General features: G+C 43.3%; 2 protein-coding genes, 1 long non-coding RNA gene and 2 other non-coding genes across 6 annotated transcripts in view; 1 reads left to right on the plus strand and 4 right to left on the minus strand.

The window, feature by feature from the left end:
• Nucleotides 1-1,503: 1,503 nt before the first annotated feature.
• Nucleotides 1,504-6,032, minus strand: HSPA8 (heat shock protein family A (Hsp70) member 8). The gene is made up of 9 exons (XM_012470264.2): nucleotides 5,925-6,032; nucleotides 4,999-5,208; nucleotides 4,474-4,679; nucleotides 4,147-4,299; nucleotides 3,504-4,059; nucleotides 3,082-3,284; nucleotides 2,659-2,857; nucleotides 2,249-2,481; nucleotides 1,504-1,927 (listed from the first exon to the last, which is right to left on the minus strand). Exons 2-9 carry the CDS (start codon nucleotides 5,201-5,203, stop codon nucleotides 1,742-1,744), a joined length of 1,941 nt encoding a protein of 646 aa, XP_012325687.1. The 5' UTR covers nucleotides 5,204-5,208; nucleotides 5,925-6,032; the 3' UTR covers nucleotides 1,504-1,741.
• On the minus strand, nucleotides 2,934-3,021 carry LOC135274737 (small nucleolar RNA SNORD14). Its single transcript, XR_010342501.1, has one exon. It is a non-coding gene; the product is annotated as a small nucleolar RNA SNORD14 (small nucleolar RNA).
• On the minus strand, nucleotides 3,367-3,453 carry LOC135274738 (small nucleolar RNA SNORD14). Its single transcript, XR_010342502.1, has one exon. It is a non-coding gene; the product is annotated as a small nucleolar RNA SNORD14 (small nucleolar RNA).
• Nucleotides 6,033-6,481: 449 nt separating the features above from the next.
• LOC135274620 (uncharacterized) lies at nucleotides 6,482-25,412 on the plus strand. The gene is made up of 3 exons (XR_010342412.1): nucleotides 6,482-6,562; nucleotides 24,314-24,422; nucleotides 25,059-25,412. It is a non-coding gene; the product is annotated as an uncharacterized LOC135274620 (long non-coding RNA).
• The window catches only part of CLMP (CXADR like membrane protein), a 130,770-nt gene continuing 118,990 nt past the window's right edge, over nucleotides 13,668-25,447 (minus strand). For both annotated transcript variants that reach the window (XM_021671211.2, XM_021671210.2), the window contains 2 exons: nucleotides 18,693-18,834; nucleotides 13,668-17,623 (listed from right to left, as the gene is read on the minus strand). In XM_021671211.2, coding sequence (XP_021526886.1) covers nucleotides 17,323-17,623; nucleotides 18,693-18,834 — 443 coding nt within the window. In that variant the 3' untranslated portion in view covers nucleotides 13,668-17,322. The remainder of the gene's footprint in view (nucleotides 17,624-18,692; nucleotides 18,835-25,447) is intronic.

Consider the following 25,447-nt stretch of genomic DNA (forward strand, 5'->3'; position numbering starts at 1 on the left):
TGGTCCTTCTTCCCAAAGCAGCAGGGATGGAACAAGCCATCTAGGTCATGGAGTTTCCTCTTACAAACTAAAACATCTTTACTGTAACTCCTGCAAAAGCAAATTTTGCCACCGTGATTTGTGCATGTACAGCCAGAGCATCCAACCATCCCTTGAAGAATCATAAGGGAAGAGAAGCAAATGCCATTAACTATAAACTGAATGGGAAATGATAGATATTACTGTCCCTATGGTCACCTTCTCTTCCTCTAAGCCTTACCTAAACAGCTAATTAGGAACTTAAGTTTAAATATCTTTGCTGGCTTTTTAACTAGCCCACAGCAGAACCCTAAATACAAACAGGCCATGTGCAGTAGCTCACACCTGTAATCTCAGCACTTTGGGAAGCCAAGGTGGGCAGATCACCTGAGGGAAGGAGACCAGCCTGATCAACATGGAGAAATCCTGTCTCTACTGTTAGCCTGGGTGTGGTGGCACATGCCAGTAATCCCAGCTACTCAGGAGGCTGAGGGAGAATCCCATGTACCAGGAGATGGAGATAGCAGTGGGCTATTACACTCCAGCCTGTGCAGCAAGAATGAAACTCCACCCGAAAAAATAAAATGTTGTATTTCTTGTAGGCTTGGAGAAAATATGGAAAAAGTAGTACATCAAATAGTGCTATAAATTCCCAGACACCTAGCCTTTAGTTGACCTTTTATTTTCTGAGATGGAGTTTCTCTACGTTGGCCAGGCTGGTCTCGAACTTCTGACCTCAGATGACATCTGCCCACCTCAGCCTCCCAAAGTGCTGGGATTACAGGCATGAGCCACCGTACCCAGCCTCATTAGTCGACCTTGGGGACTACAGCTCCTTCATAGTAGTTTGGCAAAGCTAACATTAGCTAGACCACTGAGAAACCTGGCTATCACAATTCACTGTTGGGACTGCTAACCAGGTGGTAAGGTTAGCTCCACCAGGCCTTCTGAATGACCTTAATCCACAAATAGGAAATTCAAGCCCCAGGGCAGTGGCTCATACAAGGGATTGCCTTTCAAAGATACATCTGCCATGTAGCTTAACATTCACTATCTGTTTGGTTCTGACCTCGAAATTTTTGCTAGCACCCTCTTTAGTGTCCACTGACCTTCAGATTCTTAATGATAATCTAGGACAACCCTCTAGGCAAATAAGCCTTTGCTCCTAAGCAGGCTTATAAACAGAATGGGTTGAGAAAACCTTAGGAAAAATAACCCCCCCACCCCCCCCAAAAAAATTAAATCAGCTGTCTGCCTCTCCAGCCTAAGGCCTAAGGTTAGAGCCAGATCCAATTTTTCATGCTCTGCTTTCCAAAGCTAATAGCATCCATGACAGTCTGCAGGGCAAGTTGCCACCCAGCCCTTGTAATTCAACCTTAAGAGAGAGTGGGGGAAGTTAGTAAGATTCACATAATCACCCACTAAGCCTATTTCTCCCACCAGCTGGTCTGAGAAGCTATTTAAAGACTCAAGACAGTTTTATGGTGCCAATTTAAATAGTTTTATTTAAGACATTGCATTTTCCACTTACAATACAGTGTTTATAAAGTGCAATGTTATTTCCTTCCTTCCCCTGTGCATATGTTCCATATTCAAGTATTGAGAATGCCCAGTAACTTACTATAGCAGCTGAACTTTTAAAAACTGCCACAGAATTTGCTACAAATTTAGGTCCTTCAATGTTTTACATGTGGAACAATGCTAAATCTATACTTGGGTTGGCTTAATCAACCTCTTCAATGGTGGGCCCCGAGGAAGCACCACCAGAGGGAGGAGCTCCACCACCAGGGAATCCCCCAGGCATTCCTCCTGGCATGCCTCCTGCACTCTGGTACAGCTTAGTGATGATGGGGTTGCAGACTTTCTCCAGCTCTTTTTGCTGATGTTCAAATTCTTCCTTCTCGGCAGTCTGAGGAAGAAAAAAAGGAATTACTGTGAGTTCCTGTAATGTTAACCCTTCTTTAATCCTGATGGAATCTGATACAAAAAGTCTGACACAAACTCTTAGAAGAGGGCCACTATCACATTAAAACAGGGCCCTATTCCTTAACATCCTGGGTCACTCAGACATCCAAGGAAGGTAGTTGCCAACACCTTGAATTCTGGTGGAAACCGCGAATGTTTTGGACCATTCATCATTGTGACCCTATACCAAAATTCAGCTCAAAAGCTTGGTTTACCATCCCCTTCCCCACAATTTAGTTAAGAAAAAAAAAAAAAAATCACAAACCTGATTCTTATCAAGCCAGTTGATAATTTCATTACACTTGTCCAGAATCTTCTGTTTGTCCTCATCGTTAATCTTGCCTTGAAGTTTCTCATCTTCGACAGTTGCTTTCATGTTGAATGCATAGGATTCAAGTGAATTCTTAGATGACACTTTGTCCCTCTGCTTCTCATCTTCAGCTTTGTACTTCTCAGCTTCCTGGACCATGCGTTCAATGTCTTCCTTGCTCAAACGGCCTATTGAGAGAAATTAAGTCTTTTAAGTAAAAGCCTTGAATGTTAACCTGTGTATGTATAGCCTGCAATGTAACCATCCCACTTTCTCTTAGCTAGATGCCTTTAGGGCACCAGAAACAACTGAAATACCATTGTGATCCCTGTCAAGACCAGATGGCAGTGCATAGACCCACTTACCCTTGTCATTAGTGATAGTAATCTTGTTCTCTTTTCCTGTACTCTTGTCCACAGCAGACACATTGAGGATGCCATTGGCATCAATGTCAAAAGTGACTTCAATCTGAGGAACACCTCGGGGTGCAGGAGGTATGCCTGTGAGTTCAAACTTGCCAAGCAGGTTGTTATCCTTGGTCATGGCACGCTCACCTTCATAAACCTTGGTACGAAATAAAACAAATTACTACAATGGATTTCAGGTATCTATTAATACTAGTCCTGCTAAGGAAGACTTGTCGCTCAGACATCCAAGGAAGGAACTGGCCAACATTAAGACTTTCTGGTGGAAACTACGAATGGTTTTGGAATCCATCATCATAGCGAGTTAGTCAAGACTTCATCCTACAAGGGTTCGGTAAGCCAAGGTTAAGTATAAAAACATACCTGAATAAGCACACCAGGCTGGTTGTCGGAATAGGTAGTGAAGGTCTGTGTCTGCTTGGTAGGAATGGTGGTATTACGCTTGATGAGGACGGTCATGACTCCACCAGCAGTTTCAATACCAAGGGAAAGAGGAGTGACATCCAAGAGCAGCAAATCTTGAACATTTTCAGACTTGTCTCCAGACAGGATGGCGGCCTGGACAGCTAACAAAGAAAAAAGTTCACGTTAAAATGCTGAAAAGTTAAAAGGAAACCCAGTGCATAGCTCGTTTTAATAATGCATCACTCGCTCAGACATCCAAGGAAGGTGTGCCATCATTAGCCAAGCTTTTGGTGGAAACTACGAATGTTTAACAATCACTCATCACAGCGAGTCATCTTGGGCCTGCCTGCCATCAAGATTAATTAAAATACTATTGTTACCTGCACCATAAGCAACAGCTTCATCAGGGTTGATGCTCTTATTCAGTTCTTTGCCATTGAAAAAGTCTTGGAGAAGCTTCTGAATCTTCGGGATGCGAGTAGAGCCACCAACCAGGACAATATCATGAATCTGTGACTTGTCTAGTTTGGCATCTCGAAGGGCCTTCTCTACGGGGTCCAGGGTTCCACGGAACAGGTCAGCATTCAACTCTTCAAATCGGGCACGGGTAATGGAGGTATAGAAGTCGATTCCTTCATAGAGAGAATCGATCTCAATACTGGCCTGGGTGCTGGAAGAGAGAGTACGCTTAGCACGCTCACAAGCAGTACGGAGGCGTCTTACAGCTCTCTTGTTCTCACTTATGTCCTTCTTATGCTTGCGCTTGAACTCAGCAATGAAATGGTTGACCATTCGGTTATCAAAATCTTCTCCACCCAAGTGGGTGTCTCCGGCTGTAGACTTGACCTCAAAGATTCCATCCTCAATAGTGAGGATTGACACATCAAAAGTGCCACCTCCCAGGTCAAAGATTAGCACGTTTCTTTCAGCTCCAACCTGCCATTAAAAACAATCTCCTTTAAATTTCTGATGGCTCAAATTAACCTTAATATAATCTAATCTTGCATCACAAATGGCACATACCTTTTTGTCTAAGCCGTAAGCAATAGCAGCAGCAGTTGGCTCATTAATAATTCTAAGTACATTGAGACCAGCAATAGTTCCAGCATCTTTGGTAGCCTGACGCTGAGAGTCATTAAAGTAAGCGGGCACTGTGACCACAGCATTGGTAACAGTCTAGAATAAGGAACACAAAGACCACAGATTGATACCAAACTACGTGTTACATTTCCACCAAATGGGATTTTACTAATGCTAGTGAAAAATAGCTGGAGCCCACCCCCAATGTAAATTACTGTGGAATTTTGTCAAGATTCATCGATTTCCAGTGTTGACAGACACAAACCTCACCTTCCCAAGGTAGGCTTCTGCAATTTCCTTCATCTTTGTCAGAACCATAGAGGATACCTCCTCTGGATAGAAGCTTTTTGTCTCTCCCTTGTATTCTACTTGAACCTTGGGCCTGCCAGCATCATTCACCACCATAAAGGGCCAATGCTTCATATCAGACTGGACAACAGCATCATCAAATCTGCGTCCAATCAGACGTTTGGCATCTGCAAAAGGCATCAAATGATAACGCTTTCAATTTCATACCTCTTCTGATAAAAACCAAAATCCATGATTCAACTACCTAATTTCATAGGCAGATGAATTCAACTACTATATATGTAGTAAAGGTTCAAATTTTGACATACTATGGTATCTAGACATAAGCCTGAAAGGTTGATACCTTGTTTTATAAGACTTGCGAATAAGCCTATTTTTCTTGAAACAAAAAGCTCCCCCATTACATTTCATAAACTTGCCACTCAGACTTTCCGCTTTCCAGCCTTGTTAAATTTGTTCCGTAATCACCTAAAATTAGTAACTCACCAAAAACCGTGTTGGTAGGGTTCATTGCAACTTGATTCTTTGCGGCATCACCGATCAATCGTTCAGTGTCCGTAAAGGCTACATAGCTTGGAGTGGTTCGGTTTCCTTGATCATTGGCAATTATTTCTACTTTTCCGTGCTGGAAAACACCCACACAAGAGTAGGTGGTGCCAAGATCAATACCAACGGCAGGTCCCTTCGACATGGTTGCTAAAAAAGAAAAACCTGGCTTAAAAATTCAATCAAAATATTTGCCCTATCCCTTAGAGAACTCGTAACCGGGCTAAAGGTATGACCACCAGCAAACGTGAATTGAGCCCCAACACCTCTTGTCTAAGCACGAGGGAGGCTCAGAACACCTAGTACTGCAGTCCAGGTTGCCGTGCCAACCGCAACACAGCATGCCCTGAATGAAGGACCCATCTGCCTAGAGGGCCTGGGGCGTTGCTGAGCACGTGGCCTCAACCCTGAGCTAAGCCCTATCTGTTCCCCTCCCTTGCCAGGTGCCAGTACCTCCTGGAGTAAACGGGCTTTTAATTACTCCGGAATTCACCCCCATATTGGAGGCACGCCCAGAACGGCTTTGAAAAACCACGGTGAGACTGGACTAACCAGGAAACCGGGGGAAAGCGCTGGCTCCACTTCCCCGCGCGCCGGACAAACCGATGCAGCAACCCTCCCCCGCCACGCGGTCGCTGGGCACCGCCCAGCCTTCCCCGCGGACGCCGCGACCCACACCCTACATTTCTGTCCTGCCGGCTGCACGGAAGACCGCTGCCACCTCATCGAAAACTAAGCCTAAATCCGGTGGAAAGGGCCACAATCGACAGGGCGAGATTCTCAGAGCCCTCCGATCCGCAGCAAGTCCAACTGGCCTGGGTGCAAGTTCCCAGATCCACCACCCAACTCCTAAAGAGAGATTTTACCTGGCGTGTAGGCCTGGCCCCGACAACGAAGAAACCCACAATATTCCCGAGAGCTGCAGAGGAGTTCAATGAGACCGGTTTCCGCACGCCACCTCGCCTCTTATACCCGGTCTCAGAACCTTCCAGAAGGGACCCGCCCTTGATGCCTGCCATTACGGCCTCTCCGGCCAATAGACGCCCGGCTGCCTTTACAAGACCCAATCACAAGCCCAGCTCCACTCCTCGGGCCCCGCCCCGCCCCCTCCGCACCCACCCCACCGCGCTCCGCCTCGCAATAACGCACTCACCGCAGCGTTCTGGAACTTTCAAGCTCGCCCCCGCTCTCCGGACGGCCGCGGGGAAAGGGAGGGTGGGGCGCAGAGAGCCCGCGCGCGGGAGTCCTCAGTTACCCCGGGCGGGGGAGGGGAGCGTCCGCCTCTACGCATGCGCCCCCAGCCAGCGCGGGCGGGAGGGGGCGGAAGAAGGAGGAGGAAGAGGGGTGGGCAAACTGGGAACCAACCAATGACAGCGGCACTAGCCGCGATCTCAGCCCGCGCAGAACTGGGGGAGGAATCGCGCGGGGCCTGAAGGGAGGGGTTCGGGCGCGGGAGCTGGGGAGGAGAAGACGGAAGTGGAACGAGGACAAAATGGCTGCGAAGGTTGTTGCTCCCCTCCCCCCACCCACATCCTCATTTCTTCTTTCACAGCCCCCACCTCCGTGTTCCAGACGGTCTTCTAAGTGCCCCCAGGTTTCGCGAACCCATATTTCGCAGCGTGGCTTTGGGCAAGGGCTGACCCCGAGGAGCTGTGGCGAAGGTTCCGGCTTCAGGGTGCTGCTAGGGCAGCTCGCTCAGGGGCACCCAGGATTGGGGATGGAGGAAGCTGCTAGGCCGCCGCCGGGTGGGGCGCGTTAGTTCGGCAGCCCTCCCCACCCCAGCACCCTCATTTCGCTACGGCAGCTGTTGGGAGGCAGCCCCTGACGCAGAGGTTTAAAGGGCTCGCCTTCTCAGAACCCCCAGGGCGGGGTCTTGTCTGGTTCCTCCGCGGAAAAAAAGGCGAACCCGCTTCTTTGAGCCTGGACCCCTGGGCCCCTTCCCATCTCCGCCGAGAACAGATTCGGTTTTTTGGCTCAGTCCTTCCCCCACCAGTCCAAGCTTCACATTTCTCTGTTGTTTATAAAATAAACAGACTTAGAAGGTGGCGAGTGTATTCTCGGTTAGGTGAACCAGGCATGAGGAATCATAGGTTCCAGTAGCCGTGCGTCCTTGATTTGGACTTTGTGAGCTTTTGTATTTTCAGTAACATGAGGTAATACCTTTCCTGCTTTGACTTTCATCAAAAATTAAACGACAGACCATGCAGACGCCTTGAAAACGTGACTGAACTGGTGCACAAAACAATGGTGCCTAGAATTTTAAATTGTGCAATTTTGTGCATGGCCGCGGGCATTGGAGGCCTTGTCGTTCTAAGTGCCTGTCCCAGGTACTTTGAAAACTATGTGTGTCCTTTCAAGCAAGCATGGTAGCTGTTATTCCTGTTTAGTAGATAAGTAGGCACGGATGGGGGAAAAGATTTTTTAAGGGTACACTAAAAGAACTTTTAGTAGCAAGGCTGGAATTAGAAGGTCTCTAGACTGCGAAGAAGGCTGTCAGAAGAGCGAGGACACCTTGTCCTTGTCAAAGCCAGTAAAGGCTAGAGACAGACTCAAACATAGGAAAAATTTCCTTTTCATAGTTTCATTTTGGGGAGGAATGTTGGCTTAGAGTTCATGGAGGTATATTCTTAGCTTCTCCCCATGTCCCAAGAATTTAATTGTATACAAGGCTTTTACTACATACAAAATGCTTTCATTTGTCATCTAATCATCAACACAGTTCTCTAAGGTGTGTATAATTCATCCCCATATTAGGAGAAATACGAGGCTCAGAGATGTCATTTGTGGGAAGATAAGCAGCTGGGAAAGCTAGAATCAAACAGCTTTTTTTTGGTTCAATTTTTTTTATTATTATCTTTTTTGTTAGTTATGCAATACTGTAATTTCTCCTTCCTGGAAATAGATTCAACTCTAGAAAGAGGAAGATGTGTGCTGTGAGCTACTCTTTCAGTTTCCTTTGATATCTGGAACCTTCCCCGCGGCTCCCCTCTCCCCGTCCCCCATCCCCTATGATAACTGCTGGTAATGGTATCCGGAATCTTTCTTTTCACACCCCAGAGCCTAAGGTTTAACAAGCACACATTTCGAACTACACCCTGTGCTGTATTTTGCATTTTTGTAATTATTTTAATCATTGAACTGGTGGAAAATAGAATTGGGGCTCACAACCACTTGTTTGGGTGATCCCATCCAATAGCAGTAATTAAAGAAAGCAGAACAAATAACCTCTGTTTCTAGTTACTCTCGAAACATGTTCTGGGACTTGGGCTATGTCTTATTAAATGGAATGATTTAGAGTTTATATATTTAAAAGTCAGAATATGATGAAGGTCCTGTCTCCACTACTCAACGCACAGGGTTTCAAATGACACATTTAGTTAAGATGTAAAATTAAAGTTTGGGTGAATGAGACTGCAGTGGAGTCTAGAGCTTAGGATTTCTGACTGGATAAAAGGACAGTGATTTAACATTTTTGTGTGTCTACCACATGCCAACCTTACCTTATTTAATTCTCACCGTAAATTTAAGTGGTAGCGACTATTATGATCGTCATTTTTAAGTGAGGAAACTAAGGCACAGAAACGTTAAAATATTATCTCAAGCCACAAAGTCATATTGTGGAACTTGGAATTCATTCAAGATTGTCTACGATAAAACACCTGCTATCTGCTCTCTGAAGCCCCAACAGTGGTGTAAAGGTAAAATCACAGTAAAATGAAGATTAGATTGTATACATTCTTGCTGTATCATTATTGGTAATTATTGAAATAAGAGTAGGTTGGGCATGGCGGCTCATGCCTGTAATCCAGCACTTTGGGAGGCTGAGGCGGGCGGATCACCTGAGGTCAAAAGTTCCAGACCAACCTGGCCAACATGGTGAAACCCTGTCTACAAAAATTAACTGGGCATGATGGCGGGTGCCTGTAATCCGAGCTACTCAGGAGGCTGAGGCAGGAGAATTGCCTGAACCTGAGAGGCAGAGTTTGCAGTGAGCCAAGATGGCGCCATTGCACTCTAGCCTGAGCGACAAGACTTTTGTCTCAAAAGAAAAAGGAATAAGAGTATTAGGGTACTAGGGTACTGTTTTCGTTTTGAGACGGAGTCTCGCTCTGTCGCCCAGGCTGGAGTGCAGTGACATGAACTTGGCTCACTGGAACCTCTGCCTCCCGGGTTCAAGCAATTTTCCTGTCTCAGCCGCCCCGCCCCCCCCCCCCACCCGGCTAACTTTTGTATTTTAGTAGAGACGGGGTTTCACCATGTTGGCCGGGCTGGTCTCCGACTCCGGACTTCAGGTGATCCACCCACCTCGGCCTCCCAAAGTGTTGGGATTACAGGCTTGAGCCACTGCACCCGGCCGGTTTTTTTTTTTTTTTTTTGGTTGTTTGTATTTTATGTGGAATCTCACCTCCTGGGTTCAAGAGATTCTCCTGCCTCAGCCTCCCAAGTACATGGGAGTATTACAGGTCTGCGCTACCACGTCCAGCTAATTTTTGTATTTTTAGTAGAGACGGAGTTTCACCATGTTGATCAGGCTGATCTCGAACTCCTGGCCTCAAGTGATCTGCCTGCCTCAGCCTCCCAAAGTTCTGGGATTACAGGCATGAGCCACCGCGCCGGCCTCAGTTTATGAAGAAATTAAGTTTTCTGGTTTCAGTTTCTGTTGAAAAGTCTCTACCAGCTTAGGCAATATAGTGAGACCCCCATCTCTAAAACAATGAGATGGGAGGATCGCTTGAGTTCAAGAGGTAGAGGCTGCAGTGAGCCATGATTGTGCCACTGTACTTTAGCCTGAGTGACAAGAGTGAAACCCTGTCTCAAAAAAACAAAAAAATGAAAAAAGCTTAAGGTTTAGAATTGAATTTGATTATTTGTATTAGGATTATGTGGTGTAATGTTACTAAATATGCATCTTTTAAAAATTAGTAGTAAAGAATAGTAAACGTTATGTTCCCTTGCTTAAAAACCTCAGATATTAAAATATATTAAAAAACTGAAAGATACAATATATGTATTCCCTGATTGCCCAAATACTTGAGTATATGTGCTGCATTGCATCACGGAAATTTGAAACCAGAATGATGCAAGCTGTTATTAATATTTTGATTTCTAACTGCAGCTATGTATAAATTATTGCAACTTGAGAATAGCATACTTATCTTTTTTCTGCATTATGCTTTGCCTTCCTAACCAGATTATATGCTTTAGAACATTCTCAGGCCTATTGTAATATATTTCTGGTAATAGAGCCTTTGCCATTGATGTTTTATTCAATGCTTTATGCAGGGCACCATGCTAAGCATTTGACGTATATTCTCTTACATGACCCTCACAACTATTTTAGGCAGATCATATTGTCCCCATTTTCAGATAAAGAAATTGAGGCTCAAATCGTTCATGGTTAAGATCCCTAGCTGACCCTGAAGTTTTCAAAATCATATTTTATTCCACAGCTTATGCTTCTAGCTCAGGCTAGATTGCTTTCTACTTTCAAACTCTTAAAGTCATCTTGTTTAGCCCCTGCACTGTGGAGAGGAGGTGCTCTATAAAATGTGCTCTTGGCCAGGCACTGTAATCCCAGCACTTTGGGAGGCCAAGGTTGGCAGATGGCTTGAGCCCAGGAGTTCAAGGCCAACCCGGGCAACATAAGGAGACCCCATCTCTACGAAAAAATATAAAAATTAGCTGAGCATGGTGGTGTGTGCCTGTAGTCCCAGGTACTCAGGAGACTGAGGTGGGAGGATGCCTGAGCCTAAGAAGTTGAGGCTGCAGTGAGCCGTGATTGTGCCCCTGTGCTCTAGCCTGGGCGACAGAGTGAGGCCCTGTCTCTTAAAAAAGTGCTCCTAGGCTGGGTGTGGTGGCTCACGCCTGTAATCCGAGCACTTTGGAGGCCAAGGAGGACGGATCACCTGAGGTTGGGAGTAAAGAACAGCCTGACCAACATGGTGAAACCCTGTATTATAAAAAAAAATAGTAGTAATAATAATAATAATAATAAAGAAAAAAAGTGCTTTTTATTAACTTTTTAAAGTTGAAATTTTTATCAGAGCAGCTTCATTTTTAAGAATTTTTTTTTGGACCAAATTCTTTCTCATAGAAGACAGTAAAGAGAAAAAGAAGTTTTTTTTTTTTTTAAATCTGAGATGGGGTCTTACTGTGTTGCCCAGGCTGGTCTTGAACTCCTGGACTCCAGCAATCCTCCTGCTTTGGCCTTCCAGAGCTGGGTTTACAGGCGTGAGCCACTGTGCCTGGCCCTAATTTTTAAATTGTTTTACTAATTGAAATCTTTGTCAGAGCTGCTTGCAAGTAGCCAAACTCACTGAGTTTTCCTTTTTTCCCATCCAGGAGTGGTAACAAAAACGAGATATAAAAAATGATAGAGAGGCTGGTTGCAGTGGCTCACTCCTGTAATCTCAGCACTTTGGGAAGCTGAGGCGGGTGGATCACCTGAGGTTGAGAGTTCGAGACCAGCCTGTCCACATGGAGAAACCCTGTCTCTACTAAAATTACAAAATTAGCCAGGCATGGCGGCACATGCCTGTAATCCCAGCTACTCGGGAGGCTGAGGCAGGAGAATTGCTTGAACCCGGGAGGCAGAGGTTTTGGTGAGCCGAGATCACGCCATTGCACTCGAGCCTGGGCAACAAAAGTGAAACTTTGTCTTCAAAGAAAAATGACAGAGGCCACACGTGGTGGCTTGCACCTGTAATCCCAGCAGTTTGGGAGGCCGACGCGGGTGGATCACCTGAGGTTGGGAGTTCAAGACCAGCCTGGCCATCATGGAGAAACCATGTCTCTTAAAAAAAAAATGACAGAGAAAGGCCGGGCTCAGTGGCTCACACGTGTAATCCCAGCCCTTTGGGAAGGGGAGGCCGAGGTGGGCTAATCACTTGAGGTCAGGAGTTTGAGACCAGTGTGGCCAACACAGTGAAAGCCCATCTCTACTAAAAATAAATCAGCTAGGTATGGTGGCATGCGCCTGTGGTCCTAGCTACTTGGGAGGCTGAGGCAGGAGAATCACTTGAACCTGGGAGGCAGAGGTTGTGGTGAACTGAGATGACACTACTGCACTCCAGCCTGGGTGACAGAGGAAGACTCTGTCTCAAAAAAAAAAAGAAAGCAAATTATAAACATAATTACTTCTGAACATGGGGGTCCTTGAACTCTATAATTTTTTTTTTTTTTTTGAGATGGAGTCTGATCTGTTGCTCAGGCTGGAGTACAGTGGCGTCATCTCGGCTCACTGCAACCTCAACCTCCCGGATTCAAGCGATTCGCCTGCCTCAGCTTCCTGACTAGATGGAACCACAGGCAGGCACCACCATGTCTGGGTAATTTTTATATTTTTAGTAGAGATGAGGTTTCACCATGTTGGCCGGGCTGGTCTTGAACTCCTGATCTCCAGTGATCTGCTCGCCTCGACCTCCCAAAGTGCTGGGATTACAGGCATGAGCCACCACACCCGGCCTACATTTTAAATAAATTGATAATGACTATATCATTGAAGAATCAACTATACCTATTACTTTTCTAGTTTCAACGCACCTTACCTTTTTTTTCTTCTCAGAAGATTGAACAGATTTAATCTTGATGTGCTCAAGATACTCTGTGCTTAACATTAAACAAAAATTACATGATCTAAGCCCATTATTAACAAATAAAGACAAATCAGGCAATAATAAAGTTGGGAATTGTATCCTATTTTGCAGAACAAGGGAAAACTAAAGGATTTAGACTTGTGTGAGTGAGTTAATTGTGTCCCAAGTATGGTGAAAAGCTTTAGGGCAAGGAAGAAAGCAAAGAGAACAGCCTATAGTTTAGGGTAAAGGTTTGAGGATTTCAGGAGGAAGGATGGTAATTAATCAGGATCTGTCAGTTCTGATAGAATACACCAACAGTGACTGGGTTTAAATCCGGCTCTACTACTGACTTAGCCTCTTTGAGCCTTACATTTCTCACTTGTAGAATGAAAATACATATATTTCCTTATAGGATTAATGTGAGTATGAAATTGAGACAAAATGTATAATGTGCTTAGTGTGACCGGCGCACAATAATGGCTCAGTAAGTGTTGATTACTGTTATTGCTGTTGATTTAGAGTGACCTCTATGAAGTGTTTTTTTTTGTTTGTTTGTTTTGTTTTTAGTAGAGAGGGTTTCACCATGTTGGCCAGGCTAGTCTTGAACTTCTGACCTCAGGTGATCCACCCGCCTTGGCCTCCCAAGGTGCTGGATTACAGGCGTGAACCACCGCGCCCAGCCCTCTGTGAAGTTTTTTCCAGATGTATTTGAATCTCTTAGTGTGTACTTTTCAGATTTATTTGAATCCCTTAGTGTGTGCTGCTCTGTTGGCATTTCACCTAGGCACTTGCTCAGTAATTATTATTTTGTTAATTTTGATAGAGCCCTTAAGGATAGCAGCTCTCTTGGTATCCCCTGTGCAACTTATACCTAGCATCTTGCCTTGTGAGAGAAAAAAAGACTTGGTAAATTTGTGACTGAAATTGATAAACAATAGATCATATTCAGTCCGAGTTCTTTTGTTCTTCTGTTGGCAGCAAGTTGATAAATTTCCAGTCCTGGTTATATGAGCTTCAACTTCTCCTACAGTATCACTTTTACTTGTTTATTTTTTAATTGCTGATACAGATGCATCCATAATAAATATTTGGTTTTTGTGATGATCAAACACAGTCCCAATTACAAGGCAACTTAGAAGTTAAAACAGAAACAGAAATATAAACAGCTTAACACCAGAAGGAAGCAAAACTATATAGGTCTTTTTGCAACAGCAGTTCTGAAATTATTTTTATACATTGTAACAACAAAGATATCAACTTCCTTATTTCATGAATTTAAGTTTGGTTTATATAATATTTTATTGACATGGTTACTCAACTTCCACATCATTGCATCTGCATCTTCCTCTTACAAACATTTTTCCTCTACTTTTTAGTTGTTTTCTCCTTTTTTTTGTTTCCTATTTCAAAATCAAATTTATTTTACTTGCAAAGTCAGTGGAATATGATTTGGAACCAGTAGGGTCTCCAACTTAAGCCCAGAACCTGTCAAAGAGAAGTGCAGTATCATTGCTAAGACTTGAACAGCTTATCTCTCAGAATCTTCAATTCCTTTGAATTTCTCAGCTCTTAGTATAATCTGTTTTATGTGTTTATGGTAGACTTCCATTATGGATAGATTTCCAAAATAATTTGAGTAGTCAACTGGTATTTTAGCATTCTGGTAACTAACATGTTTAAAAATCTAAGCCTTTTTTTCATGCGAAGGAGACTTATTCTTGCTTTCAAAAGCATAGGCAGGAAACCTTAGGTTCAAAGGTAGTAAATAATGATAAGAGCAAATTGCTAGTGATGATACAACTGCAGCCTCCGTAGTGTATTTGTTTGGCTCAGGTACTCCAGAAGTGAGAGTTCTTAGAATTACATAGCAGAAGTGATATGTTGCCTGGATACCACACTACCAGAGGAATAAAAATGTAGTCAAAGTAAGGGATTTTATATTTTACAATGAGACAGTGTTAGTATAAGAAGCATTCCAAATATGCCAGTCCTCTTAAACTCATAGCAGACATTTTTAAGTTAATTTCTTAATGTCTCTTATTTCTGACCTTTTTTAGAGGAAGGCAATACTCAGGTTAAAACTTTCACCCAAGGATAAACTCCTGGGCACTTTACAAGAATTTTGTGTTTTTTTTTGCACTATGTGAGGACATGATTGTGAGAATTAAATACAGGAGTGAAAAACCAGAGAAATGGGGCAAAATCCCAGATTAGCCTTTCTTCTTTAAGCATCAGCTTCCTGTTTTAGAAACATGCTTTCATCACCACATTCAGCATTATTTTCTTTCCTCTAACCTGCTGTTATTTTTAAAAGTATTCTGGGCTGGATGCAGTGGCCCACACCTGTAAGCCTAGCACTTTGGGAGGCCGAGGTGGGTGGGTCACCTGACAGGAGTTTGAGACCAGCCTGGCCAACATAGTGAAACCCCATCTATTAAAAATACAAACATTAGCCGGGCATGGTGGTGTGTGCCTGTAATTCCAGCTACTAGGGAGGCTGAGGAAGGAGAATCACTTGAACCTGGGAGGTGGAGGTTGCAGTGAGTTGAGATCGTGCCACTGCACTCCAGCCTGCGTGATGAGAGTGAGACTCTATCTCAAAAAAAAAAAAAATGTATCCTGGGCCAGGTGCAGTGGCTCATGCCCGTAATCCCAGCATTTTGGGAGGCCGAGGGTGGACGGGTCACTTGAGGTCAGGAGTTTGAGACCAGCCTGGCAAACATGGAGAAACCCTGTCTCTACCCAAACTACAAAAGTTAGCAGGGCGTGGTGGCGGGCATCTGTAATCCTAGCTACTTGGGAGGCCTAGGAATGAAAATTGCTTGAACCTGGGAGGCAGAGGCTGCAATGAGCTGAGATGGTACCACCACACTTCAACCTGGACGACAGAGCGAGACTCTCTCAAAAAAAAAAAAAAAAAAAAAAAAATTTTTTTTCTGCTCTCCCAGTGGTGATCAGTTGACATTTGTGCTAGGGTCTTTGAAGGGCTGATTCAGGTCCAGCATTTGTGCTATAGATATCAAGAGTAGTCAAAACTATTAAAAAGGCAAGTTATTATATTGGAGGCTACTGTTTTCTTTATTTCTCAAACATCTTTCTTCCATTCATCAGCTCTTCAGCAGCTATCCTGGTGAATTCTTTTTGCTAATTCTTTCCAAGATGCTGACAACTAAACTGTTAGCAGGCACCAGCTCAACCGTCTCCTGCCACCCACTAATTATTCTCCTCTCTTCCCTAAATGTTAGTTCCCTTTTCCACCCCAGAGCTAGACCTCTGGAGGCTGAGGCTGGGAAAGTACTGAATTTCTCTTATTTTTCACTTTTTAGGAGGGAATGATTATGGCATATACTTGCAGTGCCATTAGAAGCATTGGCAATCCCTGATCTTTTTGATAATTTAAGGCTTAGAATCATCAGAAGTTCCAGGTTCACATCCTTCGAAAATGGACGAAATGGAGGAAATTCCAAGTGTAGTACAATACTGAACTTCCTTTTATCCTTCCTTGACATTGTTTCTTTTTTTTTGAGATGGAGTCTCTCTCTGTCACCCAGGCTGGAGTGCAGTGGCACAATCTTGGCTTACTACAACCTCTGCCTACTGGTTTCAAGCGATTTTCCTACAGGTGCCTGCCACCACGCCCAGCTACCTTCTTTGTCATACTAAGAGAAAACTGATCTAATCTCGCTTTCTAGTCCAGCCAGTCTTGCAATTCTGGTTTTACATGTTCTCAGAAAGGAGAGACTAATGAGATGGTGGGTAATCTTTCAGCATTCCTAGATCCCTTTTTCTCTAGAAGAATTCTAAGGACGTTGATAAATGTTATGTAGTAAGTATTTTCTCCTTCCAGAGATATCCAGCAGGAAAGTCCTTAGAGGCATCTGATTTGAGGGAAAATCCACAATTGCTCCATTATATATTTCTAATGTTTGTCAGCAATCTTCATAACATCATGAAGATGGAAAGCTTTCCATAATCCTTTGTCACACATTTTTTTCTCCTTTCATAGTTATTTTGGGCTCAATACAAGTAGTGAGATTAGTACAAAGTGGGAGAAACTCATTCACTCTTCTCCATCTCCCACTATTTCAACTCCCCTTGAAATTAATATCCAAACATTATGACAAATGAAGTTAAGTCAGAATAGAAGACACATATTTCCTTTTTTGGAGTTTCTTAGAAGTGGTTTGCTCAGTACACGGTGCAGACCGGTGTAATAAGGCTGTAGGTTTTGCTTGACTGTGAATAATTGCAGTAATCCAATAGGTTTGCAGAAATGCATAGAAAATTTACAAACAATATCTCATTTCCTCTTGAAAATGGCAAATCAAAGCAATGATACAAAATATCCCACATGAAAAGTTTTAGGTGTATTCACTTCACCTTTCCTCAACCTTCTCACCATAGGTCCTGGTCAACAAATAGATTTGGACTCCTGCTTTCCCTTATTCTGGTCTAAAGGCACAATGAGATGCCTTTTTGGAGATGAATCAGCTTACATCCTTTTGCTTGTTTGGTGTCCTATAAGGAAAGTGCTCATTTGAATATTTTCTGTGCAGTGCTCACTGCTACTTAAATGACCTCTCATCTGGTTTGAGGGGGTTGTGTGGCTGGTGACTAAGCTCCAATGACTAGAAGAGTCCAAAGACCCTGACTCCTAGGAAAGTGTCGGAGTCAAGTCCATTCTAATTCAGACCGTTTGGAAGGCTCTATTCTGGCTGGGGATCATGCTGGGTGTGGTTTCTGCTTTGGTCAGAGTAGCATGGTGGACTTTCTTTGGTTCAGTACCTCTCACCTCTGGCCCCACTAGGCTGTATGCCTGCGTGGCCAGCCCTGGCTGGGGTGCTGCGTCAGTTGACAGTGTCCGCTGGCTGCGTGAGGCACTATTTGCTGTGGAGCGAGTGGAGGAAGAACCAGAGCGTGAGCTCCGAGAGCCTGAGGAAGAGGAGCTGGGTTTCACAAGGCGGGCTTTCGGAGCTTCAGCATCTTCTCTGAAGAGAAAAAAACAGCAAAGATAAACTTTAATACTGGCAGGTCTGTGATTGCTTCTGCTATGGTTGCTTCCTTCTGAGGTTTCCTAATACATTCCTCAAGCTGTAAACCTCAGATGATACCATTGGGAAGGCAACCATTTAGGGACATAGGTACTTTCTCGTTTCTTAAGACTTAATGTTTGGCTCATGCAAATGTATATTTTGTTAGCCCACTGGTCAACTCTATTATACTGGGAGGATAGAATCTTATCGTGGAGATAGCCTAGATAGCACTCCCCCTGATTTAGAGTTTGTCTGCATAAACCCTTTCATGACCCATAGGCTATGCCCTTTCTTCGTTGTATGCCCGTTATGAGTAGAAGTCAATCAGAAGTAATGTAAGTTGAACTGTTTTATGTACATACATGCTTTTTTTGTTTTGTTTTGAGACAGAGTCTCACTCTTCCGCCGAGGCTGGAGTGCAGTGGCACGATCTTGGCTCACTTCAACAACCTCCACTTCCTGGGTTCAAGAGATTTTCCTGCTTTGGAGAATTGCTTGAACCAAGAAGGCAGAGGTTGCAGTGAGCCGAGATCGCGCCACTGCACTCCAGTCTGGCGCCTGGCGAGAGCACGAGACTCTGTCTTAAAAAAAAAAAAAAAAAAAAAGATTCTCTTGCCTCAGCCTCCCAAGTAGCTGGGACTACAGGCATGCGCTAACATCCCTGGGTATTTTTTTTTTACTTTTGTAGAGATAGAGTCTAACTGTGTTGACCAGGCAGGTTTCAAACTCCTGGCCTCAAGTAATCCTCCCACCTCAGCCTCCCAAAGCGCTAAGACAACAGGCATGAGCTACCACATCCAGCCTAAATTTAACTTTTAAGTGTTTACTGAAGATAAGATAGTTTCACAATAAAGTCCAGGTAGACTACACCCTCTGTCCTTAGGCTGGAACTTCCTATCTACCAAGATATTCCTTTTAACAGATTTATTATTAAGACAAAACTGGGAACATTTATGTTGACTGATCACTATGGTGCTGGCCCTAAAACAGAAGCCCAGTAAAAGTGGGGATTTGAGAGGCTTACCGAATTTCATTAGGTCTCTCTTCTTCCTCGTATCTCTCTTTGTCTTTCCTTTGGATTAGCAGCCACACCAAGAGGACAATCAGCAGGGCTCCAGCCACTATGCCTGTCACTGCTCCCACAACCATGCCGATGCTTTGTACATCTATTTTCTCAGAAGCAAAAGCACAAGTAAAACCAAACATAAGCTAGGAAATACAGAAATACATGAACTCAAAAAACATAAGCTTTGGACAGGATGTGTATTTCCAGGTCTTTATATAATCTTCCTGAGCAGTACTGCATTACCCTCTCTTATTGTATGACCAACCCTCTTGCTATATTTGCAGTCGTAGTTTCTGAATCATAGACTTCACCAGCAAGTGGCCAGGTGTTAGTGAATAAGTCTGGGTGGGTTCAGATGATAAAACTGGGCTGGGAGAGTAATCATATCATGTCTGAGGATTTGTTAGCCTTAATAGGATAACATTTGGGCATTCCTCTGGCTCTGCTGACTTCCCTGTTTTAACAGCTCCCTTCTCCCACCAGTCATATAAAAGAATGTAAAAAAAAAAAAAAAATTGGCCAGGCACAGTGCCTCACACTTGTAATCCTAGCACTTTGGGAGGCTGATGTAGGTGGATCACTTCAGGTCAGGGGTTCGAGACCAGCCTGGCCGACATGGGGAACCTCATCCCTAATAAAGATACAAAAATTATCTAGGCATGGTGGTGCATGCCTGTAATCCCAACTACTTGGGAGGCTGAGGCATGAGAATTGCTTGAACCTAGGAGGCAGAGGTTGTAGTGAGCTGAGATCATGCCACTTCACTTCAGCCTGGGTACGGAAAAGACTGTCTCAAAAAAAAAAAAAATTTTAATTTGAGTAGAATAAAAATTGATTTTTAAAAAAGGAATATAACCTATAATTTTAGACTCTGGAATTTGACAATGGATCCTAGAAATTTAGAAGTTAAGGTAAATACGATTTACAGTTTAGTAATACATGCTCTTTCATATACCAAATATTTATTTAAGTGCCTACCCTGAGCCAGGCATAGTTGTAGGCACTGTTGAAGATAGGCAAGTTTTCTGCTTTTGTTGAGTTTACATTCCAGAAGAGGAAAACATAAACAAGTAAAGATAATTTCAGATAATGGATAAATTCTATGAAGGCAAAATTGGAGGAGTGAATTTTAGAGGGGTAATGGAGGGATGCCACTTAAGTTTGCGTGATCAAGACTTTGAGGAGGTGACATTTCAGTTGAGGCATACATAATTTAAAGGACGATCTTGTGATTATCTAGGAACAGAGCATTCCAGGCAGAAGGAATAGCAAGTGTAATTAATGTGAGTGTGTCTGGAGCATAGTGAGCAAGGGAGAGTAGAGTGAGATGAGGTCACAGAGATGGGAAGGGACCAGCACACATAGGCCATGGCAAAGATTTTAATGTGAGAGCAATAAAAGAGTAACAATCCAAATTATATCTGAGACAGTGCACCATGCTGCTCTAGGGAAAACAACTTGTGGAGGGGTAGGAAAGAAAGCAAGGACCCTGGTTAGGAGGCTTATAATAGTGCTGGCTAGAGATGATGATGGATTAGGCAAGGATGAAAGTAATGTTTATAGAAACATGTACATGGATATTGCCTATATTTTGGAAGTATAATCAACAGAATTTGCTATTTATTCCTTTTTTTTTTTTTTGAGACAGAGTTTCCCTCTTGTCGCTCAGACTGGAGTGCAATGGCATGGTCTTGGCTCACTGCAGCCTTCGCCTCCTGGGTTCAAGTGATTCTCCTGCCTCAGCTTCCTGAGCAGCTGGGATTATAGGCGTTTGCCACTGCCCCTGGCTAATTATTCTATTTTTAGTAAAGACGGGGTTTCGCCATGTTGACCAGGCTGGTCTCAAACTCCTGACCTCAGGTGATCGATCCACCCACCCGCCTTGGCCTCCCAAAGTGCTGGGATTTCAGGCATGAGCCGCTGCACCCAGCTTATTTATTCTTATAAAAAGGAAATTATATAAAATTTTATTTTTTAAAGAAATTGGACTTTGGGTAGTTAAGGTCTCAAAGGACTGGAGTTATTTTACCTGAGTAATTTCAATTAGAGAATGCTGTTTCCCCCACTGCGTCAGCTCCAGCACACATAATCTAGATGGAGTGTCTATTAATAGAAATTTAGGTTGCTTTCAGTTTTTCACAGTTGAAAATAATGTATCGGGCTGGGCGCGGTGGCTGACGCCTGTAATACCAGCACTTTGGGAGGCTGAGGCGGGCGGATCATGAGTTCAGGAGACCAAGACCATCCTGGCTAACATGGTGAAACCCCCTTTGTACTAAAAATACAAAAATTAGCCGGGCATGGTGGCATGTGCCTGTAGTCCCAGCTACTTGGGAGGCTGAGGCAGGAGAATCACTTGAACCTGGGAGGCGGAGGTTATAGTGAGCTATCACGCCACTGCATTTCAGCCTGGACGACAGAGTGAGATTCCATCTCAAAAAAAAAAAAAAAAAGAAAAGAGAAGAAAAGAAAAGAATATATTTCCAGGTGCTGTGGCTCACGCCTGTAATCCCAACACTTTGGGAGGCTGAGGCAGGTTGATCACTTGAGGCCAGGAGTTCGAGACCAGCCTGGCCAACATGGAGAGACCCTATCTCTACTAAAAATACAAAAATTAGCTGGGTGTGGTGTGCGGGTTTGTAATCCCAGCTGCTCAGAAGGCTGAGGCAGGGGAAGTGCTTGAACCCGGGAGGCGGAGGTTGCAATGAGCCGAAATAGCACCATTGCACTCCAGCCTGGGCAACAAGAGTTAAATTCTGTCTCAATCTCAAAAAAAGAAAAAGAAAAAATAATAATATATCCTTATTTTCCATATGTATTTGGATCCTTGGGGCATGTCTCTAAAATATAAATTCACAGAAATATTGCTGGATAAAATGGAATGTACTTTTGCATCTGGAATTAAATGAATGACTAATTGTATAGTTATACAGTGAAATAGTATAAAACAATGAAAATTGACATACTATAGCTATAGTCAACAATGATGATGAATTTCAGAAATACAATGTGGAATGAAATAAACCAGACATAATGGAATGATTCCATTTTGAGACAGGAAAAGTAATCCATAAAGTTAGAAACCTGGATTATGGAGAGGTAGCAAGAGTTAGAAACAGATTTTTTTTTTTTTTTTTTTTTTTTAAGCCAGAATCTCTCTCTGTTGCCCAGGCTGGAGTGCAGTGGCACAATCTTGGCTCACTGCAACCGCTGCATCCCAGGTTCAAATGATTCTCCTGCCTCAGCCTCCCAAGTAGCTAGGATTACAGGCATGCCCCATTATGCCCAGCTAAGTTTTGTATTTTTAGTAGAGCTAGGGTTTCACCATGTTGGCCAGGCTAGTCTCAAACTCCTGACCTCAGGTGATCTGCCTAGCTCAGCCTCCCAGAGTGCTGGGGTTATAGGCATGAGCCACTGTGCCTGGCCAGAAACAGGTTCTTAATCATGATACTGGTTACACAGGTATCTTCACTTTTGAATATCTATCATGTTGTACACTTCTTCTTTGTATATGACTTACTTTAATGTATTTACCCCTCAGAAATCTATAGATAAAGCTAATTGTGCTACCAATTTAGTCAAAATGTAAAAGCATCTATTTCCACGTAACCTTTCTAAAATTGTTTCTACAGTTTTTATATTTGCTATACTGATAGCTTAAAATAAAAAGGGTGTTTTTATTTTCTCAACCTAATGGGGAATAAAGGATTTTGGGGCACCTCTTTATTTATGTTTATTGACCATTTTTTATTTATTTTCCTGAGAACTGCCTGTTACGTTTTTAAGAAAAAGTATCTCCTGAAATACCACGGTGAGACAAACAAACAAAAAGTATCTGATAACTTGGAAATAGACAAAAGAAGTACAGAGCTTGGCAATTTACAACTCTGAAAGGGCAACTTGTAGACGTCTGTCTAGTAGAAATAGAAATAATTGCTCTACCAGTTAAATGGATGACCCCAGGAATTATAGTCTGTGACTTTGTAGCTCAATGTCTAATCCAGTAATCTGCTAATAATAATAGCTAACATTACTGAACACCTACCATGTGTCAGGCCCTGTTTCTAGGCTTGACTGGTGTTGGGTGATCTGCCTCTGAGATGGCTCATTCACATGTCTGTTGGCTGGAGGCCTCAGTTCCTCACTACATGGGCCTCTATATAAGGCTCTTAACAAAGCAGCTGGCTTCCCATAAAGTGAGTGATGTAAGACAGAGAGAGGATCTGAGTGATCTGAGATCTAAGAAAGAGAGCTGCAGTGCTTTTGCAGATGCGACGTACCATCACTTCTGCTGTATTATATTCATCAGAAGTGAGTCACTAAGTTCAGATCACACTGAAAGAGAGGAGAATGAAGGTGTACTTCTTTTTTTTTCTTTTCTTGAGATGGAATTTTGCTCTTGTTGCCCAGACTGGAGTGCAGTGGTGCGATCTCAGCTCACTGCAACCTCCGCCTCCCAGGTTCAAGTGATTCTCCTGCCTCAGCCTCCCAAGTAGCTGGGATTATAGGGATATGCCACCACACCCAGCTAATTTTCTATTTTTAGTAGCGATGGGGTTTCACCATGTTGGTCAGGCTGGTCTCAAACTCCTGACCTTAAGTGATCTACCTGCCTCAGCCTCTCAAAGTGTTGGGATTACAAGGTGTGAGCCACTGCGCCTGGCTGAAGGTATACCTCTTGAAGGGAGAAGTAGCAAATAATTACGTGGACATATTTTTAAAACCACCAGAGTGCAAAGTCTAATAAGCAAAGTATAAATACGTAGCAAAGAACTCTTTCAAATCAGTGAGAAAACAGCTAAACCAAAATGGGCACAGAATGTTGAAGTATAACTTTGAAAAAAGTAAAATACTGATTCTGACAAAGGTTTTATTTAATTAATTACTTAATAAAAGGGCACTTGGCATAGTGGCTCATGCCTGTAATCCCAGCACCTTGGGAAGCCGAGGCAGGTGGATCACCTGAGGTCAGGTGTTCAAGACCAGCTTGGTCAAGAGGTGAAACTCTGTCTCTACTAAAAATACAAAAATTAGCAAGGCATAGTGGTGCATACTTGTAATCCCAGCTACTCAGGAGGCTGAGGCAGGCGAATCACTGGAACCTGGGAGGCAGAGGTTGCAGTGAGCTGAGATTGTGCCGTTTCACTCCAGCCTGGGTGACAGAGTGAGACTCTGTCTCAAAAATAAATAAAAATAAGGGGGCTAGGAAAATGTTAAAAGTGGTCCAAAGAGTGTTTGAGAAATTAGAGACAATTTAACAAAGATGTTGTGGAGACAATTTAACAAAGATGAACATCTGTGAAAGATGAACATTGATCCAGCCTCCTTTTGTCTTTTAACTTGGTTTATCCTCTTTTTCATGACTCAATCTCTAGATTATAAGCCTGGTATACTATTTATTGCACCAAATAAATATTAACACTTCAAGCATGGCTTGTGGATGTAGGATTTGGTTCAAAAGTCTAAAGTTAGTAAATTGAGGAGAAATAAAAATAGCTAATGTTATTGAACACACACTATATGTCAAGCCCTGTTCCTAGGCAGTTGTAAGTAAATGTGTTCATTTACCAACTTTTCAGAAAAACGAAGAGGCCAGGCGCCATTGCTCAAGCCTGTAATCCCAGCACTCTGGGAGGCAGAGGACAGATTGCCTAAGTCCAGGAGTTCGAGACCATCCTGGCCAACATGGTGAGACCCTTTCTCTACAAAAATACAGAAATTAGCCAGGCATGGTAGCATGTGCTTGTAATCCCAGCTACTTGGGAGGCCGACACAGGAGAATCGCTTGAAGCTGGGAGGCAGAGGCTGCAGTGAGCCAAGATTGCGCCACTGCACTCCAGCTTAGATGACAGAGCAAGACCCTGTCTCCCAAAAAAAAAAAAAGGAAAAAAGGAAAAACTCTGAGACAATTAACTATTACTCTTCTTTATAGATTGGGAAACATGCCTCAGGTACTACAGAGTTAGTGGTAGCTGTGATTGCAATCCAGGCAGTTATCTGACTCCACAACTAATGCTCTTAGTCACCTGCTACTATCACTCATCTGTACTTGAAGCAAATCTATCTAATTCTTGATTATAACACATGTGTGTGCACATGCACAAGCACATATGTACTCACAAACACTCTGTGGAGGGGAGAAATCTCATCTACTTGTCTAGCATGGTAGGTGGCATATAACTAGCTTCGTGGTTTTGTTTGTTTTTGTTTTTAGGAATGGTGTTTATTTAGTACTCTCCTGGATATAGTAAATATCTTTAGGGGGCTGACTAATTCACACATTTGTAAATACAGAGTCAATTGTTTTCTTTTTTTTTTTTTTAGAGGCAGTCTTGCTCTGTCGCCCAGGCTGGAGTGCAGTGGTGCAATCTCAGCTCACTGCAACCTCCCAGGTTCAGTTGATTCTTCTGCTTCAGCCTCCTGAGTAGCTGAGATTACAGGCACCCACCACCACGCCCGGGTAATTCTTGTATTTTAGTAGAAACAGGGTTTCACCATGTTGGCCAGGCTGGTCTTAAACTCCTGACATCAAGTGATTGGCCCACCTCGACCTCCTAAAGTGCTGGGATTACAGGCATGAGCCACTGTACCTAGCCAGTCAGTTGTTGAGTGGTCCTTGCAACTAAATTTATTTTGGTGATAGCCATATCCTTCTAGAAATAAAGATTTTGACCTTAACCTTACTCTTACTCATGATTAGAATGTCTTACATT

This window comes from Aotus nancymaae, unplaced genomic scaffold (genome assembly GCF_030222135.1).
Source record: "Aotus nancymaae isolate 86718 unplaced genomic scaffold, 86718_ANA_hifiasm-v0.15.2.pri h1tg000012l, whole genome shotgun sequence".
NCBI classification, from domain to species: domain Eukaryota; kingdom Metazoa; phylum Chordata; class Mammalia; order Primates; family Aotidae; genus Aotus; species Aotus nancymaae.